Genomic DNA, 20,105 nt, shown 5'->3' with positions numbered 1-20,105 from the left:
ACATACTCAAAACTATGGGACACTATGAAAGCAGTGCTAAGAGGAAAGTTCATAGCACTAAGTGCCCAATTAACGAAAATGGAGAAAGCACACATTGGAGACTTAACAGCACACTTGAAAGCTCTAGAAAAAAAAAAGAAGCAGACTCACCCAGGAGGAGTAGAAGACTGGAAATAATCAAACTGAGGGCTGAAATCAACAAAGTAGAAACACAGAAAAGAATCCAAAGAATCAACGAAACAAAAAGTTGGTTCTTGGAGAAAATCAACAAGATTGACAAACACCTAGCCAAACTAATCAAACGGCAGAGAGAGAACATGCAAATTAATAAGATCAGAAATGAAAGGGGGAACATAACAACAGACACAGAGGAAATTCAGAGATTCATTAGATCTTACTACGAAAGCTTAGTTGAAAAATGTACAAGAAATGGACTTGTTTTTAGGTAAGTACCATTTACCAAAGTTAAATCAAGACCAGGTGAACAATCTAAATAGACCTGTTAGTCGCGAAGAAATAGAGGCTGTTATCAAAATTCTCCCCACCAATAAAAGCCCGGGACCAGATGGTTTCAATGCATAATTCTACCAGAACTTCCAGGAAGTGCTAATACCTATACTTCTTAATGTATTTCACAATATAGAAACAGAAGAGTCATTGCCAAATACTTTTTATGAAGCTACAGTTACCCTGATACCAAAACCGCACAAAGACACAACCAAGAAGGAGAATTACAGGCCAATCTCACTCATGAACATCGACGCAAAAATCTTCAACAAAATATTGACAAACCGAATCCAAGAACACATTAGAAAAATTATCCATGTGATCAACTAGGCTTCATTTCAGAGATGCAGGGCTGGTTCAATATACGCAAATCTATCAATGTAATCCATCATATAAATAAACTGAAAGAAAAGAATTATATGATCATTTCATTAGATGCTGAAAAAGCATTTGACAAAATTCAACACCCATTCATGATAAAGGTGTTGAAGAGATTGGGGGTACAAGTATCATACCTAAATATAAATAAAGCTATTTATGGCAAGCCAACAGCTAACTACAAATTGAATGGAGAGAAACTCAAAAGCCATTCCACTAAAATCAGGAACACATCAAGGCTGTCCATTCTCATCATACCTCTTCACTATAGTGCTTGAAGTTCTAGAAATAGCAATAAGACAACATAAGAAGATCAAGGATATTTGAATTGGAAAGGAAGAAGTTAAACTCTCGTTATTTGCAGATGATAGTGTACATAAGTGACCCCAAAAATTCTACCAAAGAACTCCTACAGTTGATAAACACCTTAAACACCTTTAGCAATATGGCAGGGTACAGATCAATTCCAAAAAATCAGTTGCCCTCCTATACACAAAGGATAAAGAAGCAGGGAGGGAAATCAGAGAAACTTCACCTTCACAATAGCCACAAATAGCATAAAATATCTTGGGATTACTCTAACCAAGGAAGTGAAAGATCTGTTTGACAAGAACTTTAAGTCTTTGAAGAAAGAAATTGAGGAGGATAACCAGAAAATGGAAAGGTCTCCCCTGCTCTTGTATTGGGAGAATCAACATAGTAAAAATGGCAATTCTAACAAAAGCAATCTACAGATTCAATGCAAGTTTATATGGCAAAACAAAAAACCCAGGAAAGCCAAAACAATCTTATACATTAAAGCAACTTCTCAAGGCATTACCATCCCTGACTTCAACCTCTATTACAGAACTACAGTATTGAAAACAGCTTGTTATTGGCATAAGAAGAGACCTATGAAATGAAATAGAAGACCTGGATATTAACTCACAAACCTATGAACACCTGATTTTTGACAAGGGAGCTAAAGATATACAATGGAAGAAGGATAGCTTCTTTAACAAATGGTGTTGTCATAACTGGATGTCAACCTGTAGAAGAATGAAAATAGATCCGTATTTATCACCATGCAAAAAACTCAAGTCCAAATGGATTAAAGACCTCAACATTAATCTGACCACTTTGAACCTGATAGAAGAGAATGTGGGAAGTAGTCTACAAGACATAAGCACAGGAGACCACTTCCTACGTAGAACCCCAGTAGCACCGACAATAGGAGAATCAATGAATAAATGGGACCTACTGAAACTGAGAAGCTTCTGTAAAGCAAAGGACACTGTCAGTAAGACAAAAAGGCTACCTTCTGACTGGGAGAAGATCTTCACCAACCCCTTATCCGACAAAGGTCTGATCTCCAAAATATACAAAGAACTCAAGAAACTAGACACTAAAACTCTAATTAACCCAATTAAAAAATGGGGTCCTGAACTGAACAGAAAATTCTCAACAGAAGAACTTCGAATGGCCAAAAGACACTCAAGATCATGCTCAACCTCCTTAGTGATCAGGGAAAAGCAAATCAAAACAACTTTGAGATACCATCTTACACCTGTCAGAATAGCTAAAGTCAAAAACACCAACGATAGCCTATGCTGGAGAGGATGTGCAGTGAGGGGAATACTCATCCATTGTTGGTGGGAATGCAAACTTGTGCAGCCACTGTGGAAATCAGTGTGGCGGTTTCTCAGGATACTGGGAGTCAACCTCCCTCAAGACCCAGCAATTCCACTCTTGGGAATACACCCAACAGATGCCCTAACATACTACAAAAGCATTTGTTCAACTGTGTTCATAGCAGCACTATTAGTAATAGCCAGAACCTTGAAACAACCGAGGTGGCCCTCAATAGAAGAATGGTTAAAAAAGGTGTGGAACATATACACATTAGAGTTTTAGTCAGCGGTGAAAACAATGACATCTTGAATTTTGCATGCAAATGAATGAAAATAGAAAATGCTTTACTGATTGAGGTAAGCCAGACCCAAAAAGAGGAATATGGTATGTACTCACTAATAGGTGGTTTCCAGCCATAGTTAAAGGTCCTTGAGTGTATAATTTGTGATCCTAGAGAAGCTAAATAAGAAGGTAAACCTGATGAATATCATATAGTTATCCTGTTGGATATTGGAAGTAAACAAGATTGCCAGGCAAACTTGGGTGCACGGGGTGTTGGGGTTGGAAGTAAGGGGAGATGGTTAGAAAGAAGGGAGAATGGAGGATTCGGGAGAGCTTGGGGAAATGGGATGGGAGGGGAGGGAGGAAAGATGGATATTGGAGCAGGGAAGTATATATCTCCACAAAGGGAGACATTTTAGGGTTTGCAAGAGACTTGATTCTAGAGGCGTTCCCAGGTCCAAGGACAGGTCCCCAGATTGTTCCCTGGGCAGCAGGGTAGTGGGTGCCTGAACTGGCCTTGACCCATAACTATACTGATGAATATTTTGCATATCACAATAGAACCTTCATCTGGTGATGGATGGGGATAGAGACAGAGACCCACATTGGAACACATGACTTAACTCCCTAGGTCCAAATGAGTAGCCGAATGAGGGAGAACATGAGCAAGGAAGTCAGGATCAGAGGGAACCTTCATCTGACTATAAATTAATATTGAGACAGAGACCCACATTGGAGCATTGGACTGAGCCCTCAAGGTCCAAATGAGGAGCAGAAGGTTGGAGAATATGAACAAGGAAGTCAGGACCGCAAGGGTGGCGTTCACCCACTGATAGAAGGGGACTGATCTAATGAGAGTTCACCAAGGCCAGCTGGATGGTACTGAACAAGCATGTAATCAAACTGGATTCTCTGAATGTGGCTGACATGGGGGCTGTCTGAGAAGCCATTGATAATTGAACTGGGACTGGTTTTGTCTGCATGTACTGGCTTTTTGGGATCCTAGTCTGTTAGGATGCTCCCCTTCCTAGACCTGGAGGGAAGTGGGAGGAACTTGAACTTCCCACAGGGCACGAAGCCCTGACTGCTCTTAGAACTGGGAAGGAGGAGGAGAGGGAGTGGGGGGAGAATGAGGGTACTGGGAGGAGGGGAGGAAGTGGAAATTTTTTAAATTATTAATAATAATAATAAAAAACAAAACAAACAAAAAATAAAATTAGAAAAATGAATAAAAAAAAGAGATATAAAGAGACTGATTCAGAATAGCATACAGTGAAAAAGTTCATTCATCCACCCTCAAATATCTTGGGAAAAAATTCCCTTTTGGCTGTTGTAGCATCCAATCTGAACACTGAAGAGAGTCTTCTGGCTGGACCTCAAAGACTTTCATTAGAATTTACCTACATTCCACTTCCTGGTGCTCTTTTTCTCCTCAAAATTTAGATTTTGTAATTTACTCTGCTCAACATGCTCATTTTTTATTATAAATCTTTATATGCATGAACATTAATAGCCACACGACGAAGTCTAAGTTAGGTGAACTTGAGATTTCTTCTGTCAACAGAATTAATCCCAAACTCTTCACTTTAGCTCATTATCCCAAGACCTTTTGGGGTGCCTGACATCCAGATTGGCAAGTTGATACATGAATGTGGTGCAAGATACCCAACCACAGTTGAATAAACCCACCAATGAGAACAGGATAAGTGTACCACAAACAAATGTTATCAAGAAATTCCCAGATCTCTGAATCCTGACCTTTGGAAATTATAACTGTAACTTGGCACAGATGTTTGCGGCATTTGTGATTTCTATGCTTACAAACATGGTAACATTCTGGCTCAGGGTCACAGTTCATCTCCCAGGTCTGTTCTGAAGCAATTATTGAACAGAAGTGGCTTGATTACAATGAAGTTTTCTTTTCTGCATTCACTTGGTGTTTGAGTTGTTTTGGAGCCAAGCAGACCCCATAATATTTCTAGTTTTCTTCTTACCTTCTCTCCTTGTCTCTCATTAGAAAACAAACAGGCATTTAAGGGATAAAATAAAACATTATAATAAAATAAAACAAACACATAAGAATAGGACAAAACAAACATAAGTAAAAAAAAACCAAGAAAAGTCATAGGGAACAAATATAGACAGAGAAACGAACCATTAATTTACACACTCAATAGTCCAAAAGAAAAATAAAAATTAAAGTCATAATATATTAAAAAGTTGTAGGGTAAAATGCATACATACATACATGCATACACACAAAAATATGTCATATAAGGATATTTTAGAAAGGAAGGAAGAAAAAAGAAAAAGAAAAATATAAAGTAAGAAAAAAGAATGAAAGAATGGAAGGAAGGAAGGAAGGAAGGAAGGAAGGAAGGAAGGAAGGAAGGAAGGAAGGAAGGATGAAAAAAGGAAGTCAAGATAGTTCTTTATAAGACATGAACCTCCAAAGGTGCTACTGGGCTCATTTTCTGTTGACCATCTACTTACTGTTGGGCATGCATTCCACCTGTAAGAACAGTTTTTTACCCACTGTGACTCCCTTGGAGAATATTAAACTTTCAAGTATTTATCTGTGGGAGATTACTTCTGGGTTAGGGATAGAAGCATGTGTTCACTTCTCATTTCAGCATTAGAATTCTATCTGCTACAAACCTGTGCAGGCCGTACCCATGCAGTTACTATCTCTGTGAGTTCTTATGTGTGTTGGTCCTGTGCATTTTGAGGCCCTTGTTCTGTGGGGTACTCCATCCCTTTGGCTCTTACACTCTTCTGGTTATTCTACTGCAGGATTCCCTGAGCCTAGAGGGCATGGATTTAATGGTGACATCCCATGTATGGCTGAGTGTTCTGAGATCTCTTACTATCTCCATATCATTTAATTGTTTGTTTCTGTATTTGTTCCCAACTGTTGAAAGAGGAAGCTTCTCAGATGACAACTGAGCAAGGCATTGGTCTACAACTTTAGAAGTATGCCATTAGGGTCAATTCATTGCTATATTCTCTTAGTAGAACAGTAGTGTTTGGTTTTTCCCTAGGTCCCTGTCCTATCTAGTTTCAGATTCCTAAAGACCAAAGCAGTGTCGGGTATGGGTTCCATCTTATGGAATGAGTTATAAGTCAAATCAGATATTTGTTGGTTACTCCCATAAGATTTTTTGCCTCCATTGCACTAGTATAATCTTTCAGGTAAAACACCACTGTAGTTCAGAAATTTGGTAGCTGAGTTGTTGTTTATGTTTCTCCTTTGGTAGCAGTCAGAGTACCTTCCGGTATCAGAGTCTAGCACACAGGGGTAAAGGCTCTATTTAAGCACCAGCTCAATTTCTCTATGTTCAATGAGTTCCATAGGTATTGTCTTCAGTAATAGGTCCTTGCATTATTGTCTAGAGTGCAATATAGTCCTAGCAAGAGCCTGTACTGTTTGTGGGTTCACATGGGACTCCTTTGACTACCACCTCAATTACATGTAAGCAATTCTTGATACTAGAGCCTTCATTTGGGGAAAAGAGATGTCAAGTTAGGGCTCTCTAATTATTTGGTGATTAATTTAGATTGCTTCCATAAATGCACATGGTTTTGGAAGATTCTACTGTATTAGGCTTCCATACTACCCCTCAAACCCTCTTAACTTTAACTCTTTCCTCTTGTATTCTTTTCCTTGTACACATCTTCTCTCACCAACCCCACTTGATACTCCTATTCTAGACCTTGATTAATCCATAACTATTTTTCCTTTCTTGGGTCAGGAGATCTATCTGTCCTTCAATCCTCCTGGTCAGTTATTTTATACCTAAGTCTATGGTTCTTTTTATGGAATGTGGCTTGCTTATCATTGCCTTTACAACTAATATCCATATATAAGCAAATATATATCATATTTGTCTGTGTTTGGGTTATATCACTCAGGACTTTTTTTTCTAGTTTACCTGCAAATATCCACTTAACTGCAAATTTCATGATTTCATTCTTTTTAAAATTTGAGTAATGTTCTGATATGTACATGAACCATATTTTCTTTAATCATTTATTTGTTGGCATTTAGGTTGTTTCCAATTCCTGGCAGCAATGAATAGCCCATCTATGAACATGGTTGAGTAAGTTTTTCTTGGTAAGATGAAGCATCCTTTGGGTATATGCCTAAGAGTGGTATAGCTGGATCATGAGGTAGATCCACTCAAGGCTTATGGAGGAACTGTTACACTGATTTCTGTAGTGGCCATAGAAGTTATAGTTTCAAGAACATTTGATGAGTGTTTCCCTTACTCCATATCCTCTCCAGAATGAGCTGGTATTTCTTTGATTGATCTTAGCCATATCGCCTGTGTAGGATGGAATCTCAAAGTAGCTTTGCTTTGCAATTCCCTGATGACTAATGATAACTAAAGCCAGGTGAGTTTTCTCTTTTGAGAATTCTGTTTAGATCTATATCCTATTTACAAAAGAATTATTTGTTTCTTTAATATTTCATTCTTTTTCTTTTTTATTTATTTTATTCATATTTATTTATTTATTCATTCATTTATTTATTAAAAATTTCCACCTCCTCCCTGCCTCCCTTTTCCCTCCCCTCCTCACCTCCCCCTCCCTCTCTAGTCCTAAGAGCAGTCAGGGTTTCCTCCCCCGTGGGAAGTCCAAGGTCCTCCCCCCTCCGTACAGGTCTAAAAAGGTGAACATCCAAACAAACCAGGCTCCCACAAAGTCAGTCCATACAGTAGAATAAAAACCCAGTGCCATTGCCTTGGCTTCTCAGTAAGCCTTCGTTGCCAGCCACTTTCAGAGTGTCCATTTTGATCACAGGCTCCATCACTCCCAGTCCAGCTGGCCTTGGTGAGCTCCCATTAGATCAGTCCCATCGTCTCAGTGGGTGGACACAACCCTCGAGGGCCTGACTGCCTTGGTCATGTTCTCCCTCCTTCTGCTCCTCATTTGGACCTTGGGAGCTCAGTCCAGTGCTCCAATGTGGGTCTCTATCTCTACTTCCATACAGTGTCAGATGAAGGTTCTATGGTGATATGCAAGATATTCATCAGTGTGACTATGGGTCTTAACCATTCAGGCACCCTCTCCTCTGCTGCCCAAGGAACAATCTGGGGACCTCTCCTTGGACCTGGGAACCCCTCTAGAGGCAAGTCTCTTGCAAACCCTAAAATGACTCCCTTAATTAAGATATTTAGTTCCCTGTTTCCATATCCACCCTTCCTTCATCCCACCCATCCCATTCCCCCAAGCTCTCCCGAATCCTCCCCTTTTCCCTTCTCTCTACCCATTTCCCCTTACATCCACCGCCCACCCCCGTGCACCCAGCTTGTCCCTGGCAATCTTGTCTACTTCCAGAGTCCAGGAGGATAACTATATGATTTTCTTCAGGTTCACCTTCTTATTTAACTTCTCTAGGATCATGAAATATAGGCTCAATGTCCTTTAATTATGGCTAGAATCCACTTATGAGTGAGTACATACCATATTCCTCTTTTTGGGTCTGGTTTACCTCACTCAGTAAAGCATTTTCTATTTCCATCCATTTGCATGCAAAATTCAAAATGTCATTGTTTTTGTTTTTTATTTTTTTCTTACTCAAGCATTCTTCATTTATTTAAAAAACGATGTTATAATTTCCTTCTTTACTTATGTATGTGATTTTAACATTTTTGAGATTAAAGCTTTATTAGAACATTAACAACTTCCCTTCCTTCCCTTCATTACCTCCCATATACACCTTTCCTCTCTTCCTTCAGATTTGTGATCTCCTCCCCCCCACACTAATTGTGAGTGAATCCACCTTGTTTTTTTTCTTTAAATTTATTTATTTATTAGAAATTTCCACCTCTTACCTGCCTCCCTATTCCCTCCCCCTCCCTCTCTAGTCTTAAGAGCAGTAGGGTCCCCTGACCAGTGGGAAGTCCCAGGTCCTCCCCCCCCATACAGGTCTATAAAGGTAGCATGCAAACAAACCAGGCTCCCACAAAGTCAGTCCATGCAGTAGAATAAAATCCCAGTGCCATTGTCCTTGGTTTCTCAGTAAGCCTTCACTGCCAGCCATGTTCAGAGTGTCCATTTTGATCACATCCTCCATCACTCCCAGTCCAGCTGGCCTTGGTGAGCTCCCATTAGATCAGTCCCATCGTCTCATTGGGTGGACGCACCCATCGTGATCAAAAGCTGAGTTGGTATTTATGTTTCTCCTTTGGTAGCAGACAGAGTACCTTCCTGTATCAGAGTCTAGCACATTGGGGTGAAGGCTCTATTTAAGCACCAGTTCAACTTCTCTATGTTCAGTGAGTTGCATAGGTATTATCTTCAGCAACAGGTCCTTGCACTATTGTGTAGAGTGGAATATAGTCCTGTCAACAGCCTGTTGTTTGGGGGTTCACATGGGACTCCTTTGGCCAAAACCTCATTTACATGTAAGCCATTCCTGATACCAGAGCCATCATTTGGTGATAAGAGATATCAAGTTGGGGCTCTCTAATTATTTGGTGATTAATTTAGATTGCCTCCATAAATGCGTATGGTTTTGGAAGATTCCATACTACACTTCAAAACTCCTTAATTTTAGCTCTTTCCTCTTGTATTCTTTTCCTTGTATACCTCTTCTCCCACCAACCCCACCTGATCCTCCTATTCTAGACCCTGATTAATCTGTAACTGTTTTCTTTTCTTTGTGTCAGGAGATCTATCTGTCCTCCAATCTTCTTGGTCACTTATTTTATACCTAAAGTTGATGGCTCTTTCTGTGGATTGTGGACTGCCTATCATTGCCTTTACAACTAATATCCGCATATAAGCAAATACATACCATATTTGTCTGGGTTTGGGCTATATCACTCAAGATTTTTTTCTGGTTTATTTGCAAATATTCACTTAACTGCAAATTTCATGATTTCATTCTTTTTAACATCTAAGTAATGGTCTGATATGTAAGTGAACCTTATTTTCTTTAATCATTTATTTGTTGGCATTTAGGTTGTTTCCAATTTCTGGCTGTAATGAATAGCCAATCTATGAACATGGTTGAGTAAGTTTTTCTTGGTAAGATGAAGCATCCTTTGGGTATATGCCTAAGAGTGGTATAGCTGGATCATGAGGTAGATCCATTCAAGGCTTATGAAGTAACTGGTACACTGATTTCGAAAGTGTCTGTACAAGTTATAGTTCCAAGAGCATTTGATGAGTGTTTCCTTTTCTCCATATCCTCTCCAGAATGAGCTGTTATTTCTTTTATTGATCTTGACCATTTTGACTGGTGTAGGATGTAGTTTTGTTTTGCATTTCCCTGATGACTAATGATGACTAAAGCCAGTTGAATTTTCTCCTTTGAGAATCCTGTTTTGATCTATACCCTATTTACAAATGAATTATTTGTTTCCTTAACATCTCAATGTTTTCTTTGTATGTCTTGGATATTAGTCCTTTATCAGATATGTAGGTGGTAGAAATCTGTCCCATTCTGTAGGCTTCTGTTTTGTCTGAATGATGGTGCCCTTTGCTGCACAGAAGCTTTCAGTTTCATGAGGTTCCATTTATTAATTTTTGATCTTACTGCCTGTGCTATTAGTTTTCTGTTTAAAAAGTCTTTTTACTGTACCAATGAGTTCAAGACTATTTTTCACTTGCCTCTCATCATATTCGGTATATGTGGTTTTATGTTGAGATGTGTGATCTGCTTGGAATAGAGTTTTGTTCAGAGTGATAAGAATGGATTAGTTTGCATTCTTCCACATGTAGTTGCACAATTTGACCAGCACCATTATTTGGAGATGCTGTCTTTTTTACAGTATATATTTGTGGCCTTTCTGTCAACAATCAGGTGTTTAAAGTTGTGTGGACTTATGTCTAGGTCTAAATCTCAATTGCAATGATCAAAATGTCTGCTTTTGTGTCAATACCATGTTGTTGCATTTTTTATTACTGTAGTTCTGTACTACAATTTGAGGTCTGGGATAGTGATACCTCCAACAGTTTCTATATTATTCAAGATTGTTTTAGCTTTCTTGGCATTTTTTTGGTGTAGCTGAAAAAATATTCTTTCAATTTCTGTGAAATGTTGTGTTAGAATCTGTAGATTATACTTTTTAAATAATGGCTATTTTTAACGATATTATTCCTACTGATTCTTGAGCTTGGAACATCTTCCCATCTTCTGATATCTTCTTCAATCTCTTTTCTCAATCACTGTTTTAAAATTTTTATTTTACAGGTATTTTTCTTGTTTAGTTAAAATTAACCTAGGTCCTTTAAATTATTTTAGGTTATTGTGAAAGTTGTTATTTCCATGGTTTGTCATTTGTATATAGGAGATCTACTGATATTTGTGATCTAATTTTGTATCCAGTTACTTTGTTGAAAGGTTTATAAGCCGATGGAGTTTCTCAGTATATTAGGGTCACTGATGTGTACTATCATATCATCATAAGGACACATGGATTTATTATTTCCCATTTTTAACTCCTTGATATCCTTCAGTTGTCTTATTGCTCTTGATTTTCTTGGGTTTCTTTGAAGGATTTATAAATTTCTTACAATTTTGTTTGTATTCTCTTCCATTTCTTTAAGGAAGTTTTTCACTTCCTCTTTATAGGTCTCCATCTTTTTCCTAAAGTTACATTTAGAATCATTTTCTTCTACTTCTGGGTTAGTTTGATCAAGTCTTCCTGTTCTGTGACCACTGGGTTCTGATGTTACCATGTTGCTTTTTAGGTTTTTGGAGCAATTCTTGCATTGGTGCCTACCCTTTTCTTCCTTCAAATGAAGCCAGCAGTGTCTTTTCATCTTGTCCCAATCCTTGCTGTGACTGGCTGAACATTTGGAGCTTTTGTTGGTCTGCTCTGTACTTTTAATGTCGGTCTCAGAAAGCCTCCAAGGTCTCTATATACCTGCTCTCTTGGGCTTCCCTTCTGGTGTGCTCTCTTGCCGCTCTCTCGTAATCCCATCAGTGTTGTAACATGTTCTTGGTACCCTCAGTATTTTAGAAAGCTCTCAGCTCTTAGTTAGTGTGTGGTTAGTAGCTTGAGGGTTCCAGTGGATGGGTTTTGGGGTATGCTAGATGTAGGGAACTCCATGCTGGCTGGGTAGAAAACGGAGGGTATTGTATTGACAATTGAGTATTGTCATTCCTAAAGCCCTAGGTTCTTCATAAACTTTATTCATCATAGACAAGTTCTTTTCTGTTTCAGTATGAGTCTTTTCCCAAATTTTATAATTAGGTAAATAAAGCCAATTTCTAAATTTTCCCCAAATTTCCCCAATTCATTAATCAGTCAGGGTTTTTCCCCATAACTTGCTTTACAGTTTCAATGTCTACCCACTCTATCAGATCAGGAAGACTCATATTATCATACAGCCATCCATATTTTCAAAAGTCACTGCCGTGGAAGGAGAAAAAGAACATGAAGAACAACTACACTAGTAGAACTGTTATAACAAGAATCATCTGAAACATTGCCAAATGTATAAGCAGATGCCTTAGAAACAGTACTCAGCAAACTTTGGTGTTTTCTCCTTGACCCTCAAGTAACACACTCAGCTCATTTAGCTGCCACTGGGTTCTCTGGAGAAAATTACTTGCTGCATCTAAGGAATGACATGTGGATGGGGGTTATGTTTTGATATCTCTGGCAAAAAAACAGTGAAAATCCAAGAGCAACCAGCAGGATCTTTATCTCCCAGGTTCTTGTCTTCGTCTTCTGCAGAAGTTCAGAGTAGATCAGTTGTTAGAAGAAAACTGAATTTATATCCCTCTTTAAAACAAGTAATAAAGTTATTTTAGCCTGAAAAAAAAAAGAAATGAAAAGGGGGGCATAACAACAGACACTGAGGAAATCTAGAGACTCAATAGGTCATATTTCAAAAACCTGTACTCCACAAAATTGGAAAGTCTGAAAGAAACCAGATAAACAACTTAAATAGAATTATAACTCCCAAGGAAATTAAAAATCTCCCAACAAAACAAGTCTGAGACCAGATGGTTGCAACATGGAATTCTACAAGAATTTTAATGAAGAACTCATATGAATACTCCTCAAATATTTCCATATAATAGTAACTGAAGGAGCACTGTCAAACTCTTTTTATGAGGCTACAGTCATGCTGAAATGCAAACCATAAAAAAATGCAGCGAAGAAAGAGACTTACAGACCAATCATCCTCATGAACACTGATGGAAAAATACTCAGTAAAATACTAGCAAACTGAATCCAAGAACACATCAAAAAATCATCAACCATGATCAAGTAGGCCTCATTTCAGAGATGCAATGATGTTTCAACATACGAAAATCTGTCAGTGTAACCCAGAATTTAAACAAACTAATGAAAAAAATAACATGGTCATTTCATTAGATGTTGAAAAAACCTTTGCAATATACAACAATCCTTCATGATAAGGATGGTAGAGTAATCAGGGACACCATGGACATACCTAAACATACAAAGGTATTACACAGCAAGCCGACAAATAAATGAAGAGAAACTCAGAGCTATTCCACTAAAATCAGGAACAAGATAAGGAAGTCTACTTTTTTCCATATCTTTTCAATATAGTACTAGAAGTTATAGATAGAGCAGTAAGACAGCTAAAAGGAGATAAAGGGGATACAAATTGTAAAGAAAGAAGTCACTTTCACTATTTGCAGATGACAAGATAATATGTATAAGAGACCCCAAAAATTCTGCCAGGTAACACCTACAGCTGATAATCATCTTCAGTATTGGGGAAGGGGATGCACAATTAACTCAAAAAAATCAATTGCCTTTCTTTATACAAATGATAAATGGGTTGGAAAAGAAATCAGGAAACAACCACCTTTACAATAGCCACAAATTACATAAAATATCTTGGGCTTAACCCTAAGCAAACCCGAATGATAAGAACTTTTGGTCTCTGACAAAAAATATTAAGAAGCTATCAGAAAGAAAAAATACTCTCCCATGTTTTAGTATAGGTTGGATCAACATAAAAACAGGCCATTTCATAAAAAGCAATCTATAGATTCAATGCAATCACCATCAAAATCTCATGACAATTTTTCAAAGACCTTGAAAGAAACAAACTCAATTTCATAGGGAAAAATCAATAAACCTAGGGCAGTCCTGACACTCCTGAACAATTTGGGAATCTCCAGAGGCATCACCTTCCATTATGTCAAGCTCTGCTGCAGAACTATAGCATTAAAACACCTTGGTGTTAGCATAAAAACAGACACATGGATCATTGAAATCAAATTATGACACCAACACTAATCCACATACTTATGAACACTTGATTTTAGAAAAGGAGCCAAAATTGTAAAATGAATAAAGATAGCATCTTCATCAAATGGATATTGACATGTAGAGGAATTCAAATAGATCTATATCTAACAGCATGCACACTGAGTAGATGTCTGTCTTTGTGCTTGAGGTGTGTTTCTTGTAGACAGCAGAATGTTGGATCCTGTTTTCATATCCAATCTTTAAGTCTGTGCCTCTTTATAGGTGAGTTGAGTCCATTGATATTAAGTGATATTAATGACCAGTGATCGATGACTCCGGTCATTTTTTTGGGTAGTAGAGTGTATGTGTTTTCCTTCTTTGAGTTGTGCTTGTGAAGGGTCGCTAGATGTCTGAGTTAATGTAGGCAGTGTTGGGAATGTTGGATTCCTTGGGTTGTGATTTTCCTTTTAGTATTCTCTGTAAGGCTGGATTAGTAGCTACGTATTGTTTAAATTTGTTTTTATCCTGGAATATTTTGTTTTCTCCGTTGATAGTGAACAATAGCTTGGCTGGGTAAAGTAGTCTGGGCTTGCATCCATTGTCTCTTAGATTCTGCAGTACCTCTATCCAGGACCTTCTGGCTTTCATGGATTCCATCGAGAAGTCTGGTGTAAGTCTGATAGGTTTACCTTTATAAGTTACTTGACCTTTTTCCTTTGCAGCTCTCAATATCCTTTCTTTAGTCTGAATGCTTTGTGTTTTGATTATTATATGACGAGGGGATGTTTTTTTTCTGATCCAGTCTATTCGGTGTTCTGTATGCTTCTTGAACCTTCATAGGAATATCGTTCTTTAGGATGGGAAAGTTTTCTTCTATAATTTTGTTGAGTATATTTTCTGGACCTTTGAAATGCAATTCTTCTCCTTCTTCTACTCCTATTATTCTTAGATTTGGTTTTTTTATTGTGTCCCACAGTTCCTGAATGTTTTGTGATGAAAATTTGTTGGATTTGCTGTTTTCTTTGGTCAGAGTGTTTAATTTCTCTATGGTGTCCTCAGAGTCTGAGATTCTTTCTTCTATCTCTTGTATTCTATTGGTTAAGCTTGTTTCTGAAGTCTCTGTTCGTTTACCCAGATTTTCCATAGCCAGCCGGCCCTTGGTTTGTGATTTCTTCATTGACTCCATTTCAGTTTTCAAATCTTGAACTGTTTCTATTACCTGTTTGATTGTTTTTTCTTGGTTTCCCAGAATTTCATTTACGGACTTACTCATTTCTTCAAACTTTTTGGTATATTTCTCTTCCATTTCTTTACTCATTTCCTCAATTTTATTGTTATACTTATCTTCCATTTCTTTACGGCAGATTTTCACCTCCTGTTTAAGTTCCTCTATTATTTTCATAAAGCAGCGCTTAGAGTCGATTTCCTCTATTTCTTCTGGAGTAGGGTGTTCAATTCTTATAGTTTTGAGCTCCCTGGATTCTGGCGATGACATGTTGCATTTCAGGTTTTTGGAGGAATTCTTGCATTGGCGCCTGCCCATCTCCTCCACTCTGGATGAAACTCCTCAGCACTTTCTGGATAGAACTCCTCAGCACTCTCTGGGTAGGACTTCACAGCACTCTCTGGATAGAGCTCCTCAGCCCTCTCTGGGAAGAACTCCTCAGCAGTGCAACAGGGCTAGCTGGTCTTCCCCGGACCCGGGAGGCAAAGGGCCCGCAGCAGTGTGGGGAGGGGAGGGGTCTCTTGGAACACCGAAGACCCTGCCGCAGAAGCTGAGGGGGGAAGGGCTGTGCTCTCTTCCTGAGCAGGCAGGCTGCCTAGGTGAGCACCCACTCACCTCTCTGGGAAGAACTCCTAAGCAGTGCAACAGGGCTAGCTGGTCTTCCCAGGACCCGGGAGACAAAGGGCCCGCAGCAGTGGGGGGAGGGGAGGGGTCCCTTGGAACACCAAAGATCCTGCTGCAGAAGCTGGGCGTGGGGGGGCTGTGCTCTCTTCCCGGGCAGGCAGGCTGCCTAGGTGAGCACCCACTCACCTCTCTGGGAAGAACTCCTAAGCAGTGCAACAGGGCTAGCTGGTCTTCCCAGGACCCGGGAGACAAAGGACCCGCAGCAGTGGGGGAGGGGAGGGGTCCCTTGGAACACCGAAGACCCTGCTGCAGAAGCTGGGCGTGGGGGGGCTGTGCTCTCTTCCCGGGCAGGCAAGCTGCCCAGGTGAGCACCCGCTCACCTCTCTGGGAAGAACTCCTAAGCAGTGCAACAGGGCTAGCACAAAACTCAAGACCAAGAAGATCAAAGACCACAAAATAAATCCAATTATACTGAACCTGATAGAAGAAAAAGTGGGAAGTAGCCTTGAATACATTGGCACAGGAGAACACTTCTTAAATATAACCCCAGTAGCACAGACACTGAGAACAACAACTAATAAATGGAACCTCCTGAAACTGAGAAGCTTCTGTAAGGAAAAAGATGTAGTAAATAAGACAAAATGGAGCCTACTGAATGGGAAAATATCTTCACCAACTCCACGTCTGTCAGAGGGCTGAAATGCAAAATATGTAAAGAATTCAAGAAATTTGACTTCCAAATACCAAATAATCCAGTTAAAAATTGTCTCAAGAAATACCTGCAGCTTGATTTTATGGAGGCATTTTCTCAAATGAGATTTTCTCTTCTCTGATGGCTCTAGCTTGTGTCATGTTGACATAAATCTGGCCAGCTCAGTGCCTCTATTTTTGACTCTTATTCTATCAAATTAGGCCGTATTCTCTTTCTTTGGGTTTATTAGTCTAAAGTTTGTCAAGATCCTTATCCTTTTCAAAGAACCAATCTAAGTTTGTGTCTATCATTGATGTATTGAAGTGAGTTTCTTGAAGGCAGCAAAAATTCTAATTGAATTTATTATCAAATAATCTTTGCTACTTTGTTGTAGAATTGAGTCTATTACTAGTGAGCTATTACTCAAAGATGGTTATAAATTCCCATTATTTGGTTGTTTTGTGGTATTTCCTTCAATTTTTTAAAAATTGATTAATATTGGTCACCTTTTATTTCTTTATTTAACTATAATTTATGTATAATTACTTTGAGTATTTAATCTTGTTTTAAAAAGAAATATTATGCTCAGTCCTGAAAACATATATACAAGTAGCATTTTACAAACTAAACAGGTTATATTTAGTAAACAGGTAAAGACAAAAGCCATGAGGTCCTATTGCTTATGTTCCCATCCCCACTCTCTCCCAGTTTACCCAGTAGATCTCATTTATTTCCCCTTCCAAGGGATCCATGAATCCCTGTCTCTACATATGTGTAACAGCTGTGTAGCTTGATCTACTTGTTTGTCTCCTAGTGGTGGAATCTGGGCCTGTCCCTAACACTTTGGTTAGCTTCCTGGAGCTTATTCCTCACACTGGGTTGCCTTGCCCAGCCTTAATACTTGGGGAGGAACTCAGTCTGACCTCAATTGGATATGCCATGCTTTGTTGACAGCCATGGGAGGCCTACCACTTTCTGAACAGAAGCATATACTCCTACATAAAAGTTTCTCAGTCTTATAATGTTATTTTTTCTATGTTTTCAGAGCTGATCATTTGGTGTTAGATAACTAACTGATAACTGTGCTCCTCCCTGGGGAAGATTATTTCTTCCACTCTCGGCCTATATTCATGCCATGTAGATCTTGAGTAAAGTTGTAACCAAATGGTCTCTTCCTAGTCCAGTTCAGCATTTGTATTATCATTTCCCTTGTTCAGTTCATGTTCATGCAGTCATATTGGTAACACTTATGGGTGATGCTTCTGACGTTATTAGGAGACACAGTTTCAGAGTAAACTCTGATCCTCTGCCTTTTACAATCCTTTGGCTCCATGATGTGCATGTCTGTGAGCCATGGATGTCGGAATTGTTTGGTAGATGTGTCAGAGGTGACTAGAGTCCAGAGTGCCTTTCGATTGGTTGTGGTTTTATCTTATGAATTGTAGCAAAGAAAGTTCTTTGGTGAGTGGACAATTGTATTTACCTGTGGGTGTAATGATAAATATTTAATTAGACTATACTCTGGCTTGTAAAAGCAAGGCTTGTAGGTTTTCCATTTAAACTACATTTGTATATTTATGCATGAACTTTTGTATATTATAGGCAGTTTTAGATATGTAGTTCACTGTATAATTGCTTATGACTCTTTCAGGCATATTTACTTGTATTACAACCAGCATCATCTTTTGTATTTATTCTCCCCCTCATATTTAGAGTACCATCTACCCAATCAGATCATTTGTACTCTGCTATTTAACTCTCCATTGCTTCCCAACCCTATTTCCTGGTTTCTACTGTTAGTCTGGGGTGAATATTCACATCTGAAGATTTGGAGGTAGATAGATCAGAGAAGACAGAACATGTGACATTTGACTTTCTGGGTCTGGGTTACCAAATTTCACATACTTTTTTTCTACTTTCATCCATTTATGTGTACAGCATTTTCATTATCAGTTTATCATTTAAAGGAGATCTACATATTTCTACTTCCTATCTATTGTGAATAGAACAGCAATGAGAATGACTGAGCAAGTGTCTCTGGAGTGGGATGTTGACTCCTTAGTTCATAGTTCAAGGAATGGTAGAGTTGTTTCATATGGTAGGTGTAATTTTAGCATATTGAAAACTCTCCACACTGATTTATAGAGTGACTGGACCTGTTGTCAAGACCCTAGCCCAGATAGTTCTTTGTCTGTTCTCAAAAGAAGAACTCAGTTATCACACAAAGCCCTGCTATATTTCAAAACTAAAAGATGAGAGAAAAAATCATTTAGTTAATGTGTTATTTATCGAGGTTATTATCATATAATGTATATCGAATATTTATAATGGCTACAAGTTAATAAGTGACATGCATGATTTACTAAAATACATTTTCAGTGTAGCATCCATTCTGAAATAGATTGTATGTGAGAAAGAGCAAGGGTCTCTTTCTTGTTTTGTTTAAACAACATTTGAGAAAAACACACTGAAAAGTAGGTAATAGTTTCACCTGATTATACTAAGATTTTTTGAGAGAACCTTAGTTAATTCATCAAAATGATGAGTTTTTCCTAGATTGTGTTTTGTTCTTAAAACATTTCAAAGAATTTTTTTCAGGTCTTAGGAGTATTATGTAGCACTTTGGAAGAAAGATGCACCCTAGCAGCCCTGCAGTGGAGGACAATATGGAAAAGACCTCCACAGCTACCATGGTCCTGTCCTTGGTGCTGTGGTAGACAGGGAGGAAGGTGACCCAGACACTGCAGAACACCAGCAAGCTGAATGTCAGAAACTTGGCTTCATTGAAGGTGTCAGGCAGATTCCTAGCCAGAAAAGCCACAGTGAAGCTCACTAGGGCCAGGATCCCCAAGTATGCAAGCACAGAGTAGAAAGCAGTGACTGAGCCCTTGTTGCACAAAATGATGATGTGACCATGTTCAGAGTGTGCATCTGCTTCAATATAGGGAGGCGAAGTTCCCATCCAGAATCCAAGGAGAATAATCTGGATCAGGATACAGATGGGGATGACAGAGTTATAGATGCCTGAGGCAAGGAGCCTTCTCAGTGTTCTCCCTGGTGCCATGGCTCTAAAGGCCAGAATTACTGTTATAGTTTTGGTCAAGACAGTGGAAAGAGCCAGAGTGAGCACCAGAGCAAATGTAATTTGTTGCAATATACAGGAGGCTCTGTTTGGCTGTCCAATGAAGAGAAATGGGCACAGGAAGCAGAGGAGGAGGGAGATGAGCAGGATGAAGCTGAGAGTCCGATTATTGGCCTTCACGATGGGTGAGTCTTGGTGCTTGAAAAAGATTCCCAAAACTACAGCTGTGATGACAGACAAGCACAGAGCTGTGCAGGCCAGAGCCATGCCCAGAGAATCCTCCAAGGACAGGAATGTCACTGACTTGGGCAGGCAGCTGTTTCTCTCAGAGTTTGGGTACTCTTGAATTGGGCAAGGGATACACTCCTGCTGATCTATGGAAGGGAAAGGAACCAACATGTCAGCTTCTACATTTATGTATTCATTTCACATTCATGCCACAAAAAATGCCTTCCACTGTTGTTGTTTGGAACCTGGCACATTCTGTTTTACCCTAGTTCCAAGAAGGAT

At 39.0% G+C, this 20,105-nt stretch overlaps 1 protein-coding gene across 1 annotated transcript in view; it reads right to left on the bottom strand.

The window, feature by feature from the left end:
• Positions 1–19,046: 19,046 nt before the first annotated feature.
• LOC146895563 (vomeronasal type-2 receptor 26-like) overlaps positions 19,047–20,105 on the bottom strand; it is an 82,413-nt gene continuing 81,354 nt past the window's right edge. Inside the window, exon 8 of the mRNA XM_087897982.1 lies at positions 19,047–19,969. Coding sequence (XP_087754108.1) covers positions 19,047–19,969 — 923 coding nt within the window. The remainder of the gene's footprint in view (positions 19,970–20,105) is intronic.

Source organism: Myodes glareolus, chromosome 2 (genome assembly GCF_982192425.1).
Source record: "Myodes glareolus chromosome 2, mMyoGla1.1, whole genome shotgun sequence".
Lineage (NCBI taxonomy): Eukaryota > Metazoa > Chordata > Mammalia > Rodentia > Cricetidae > Myodes > Myodes glareolus.
This window is presented reverse-complemented; position numbering and strand designations above follow the sequence as displayed.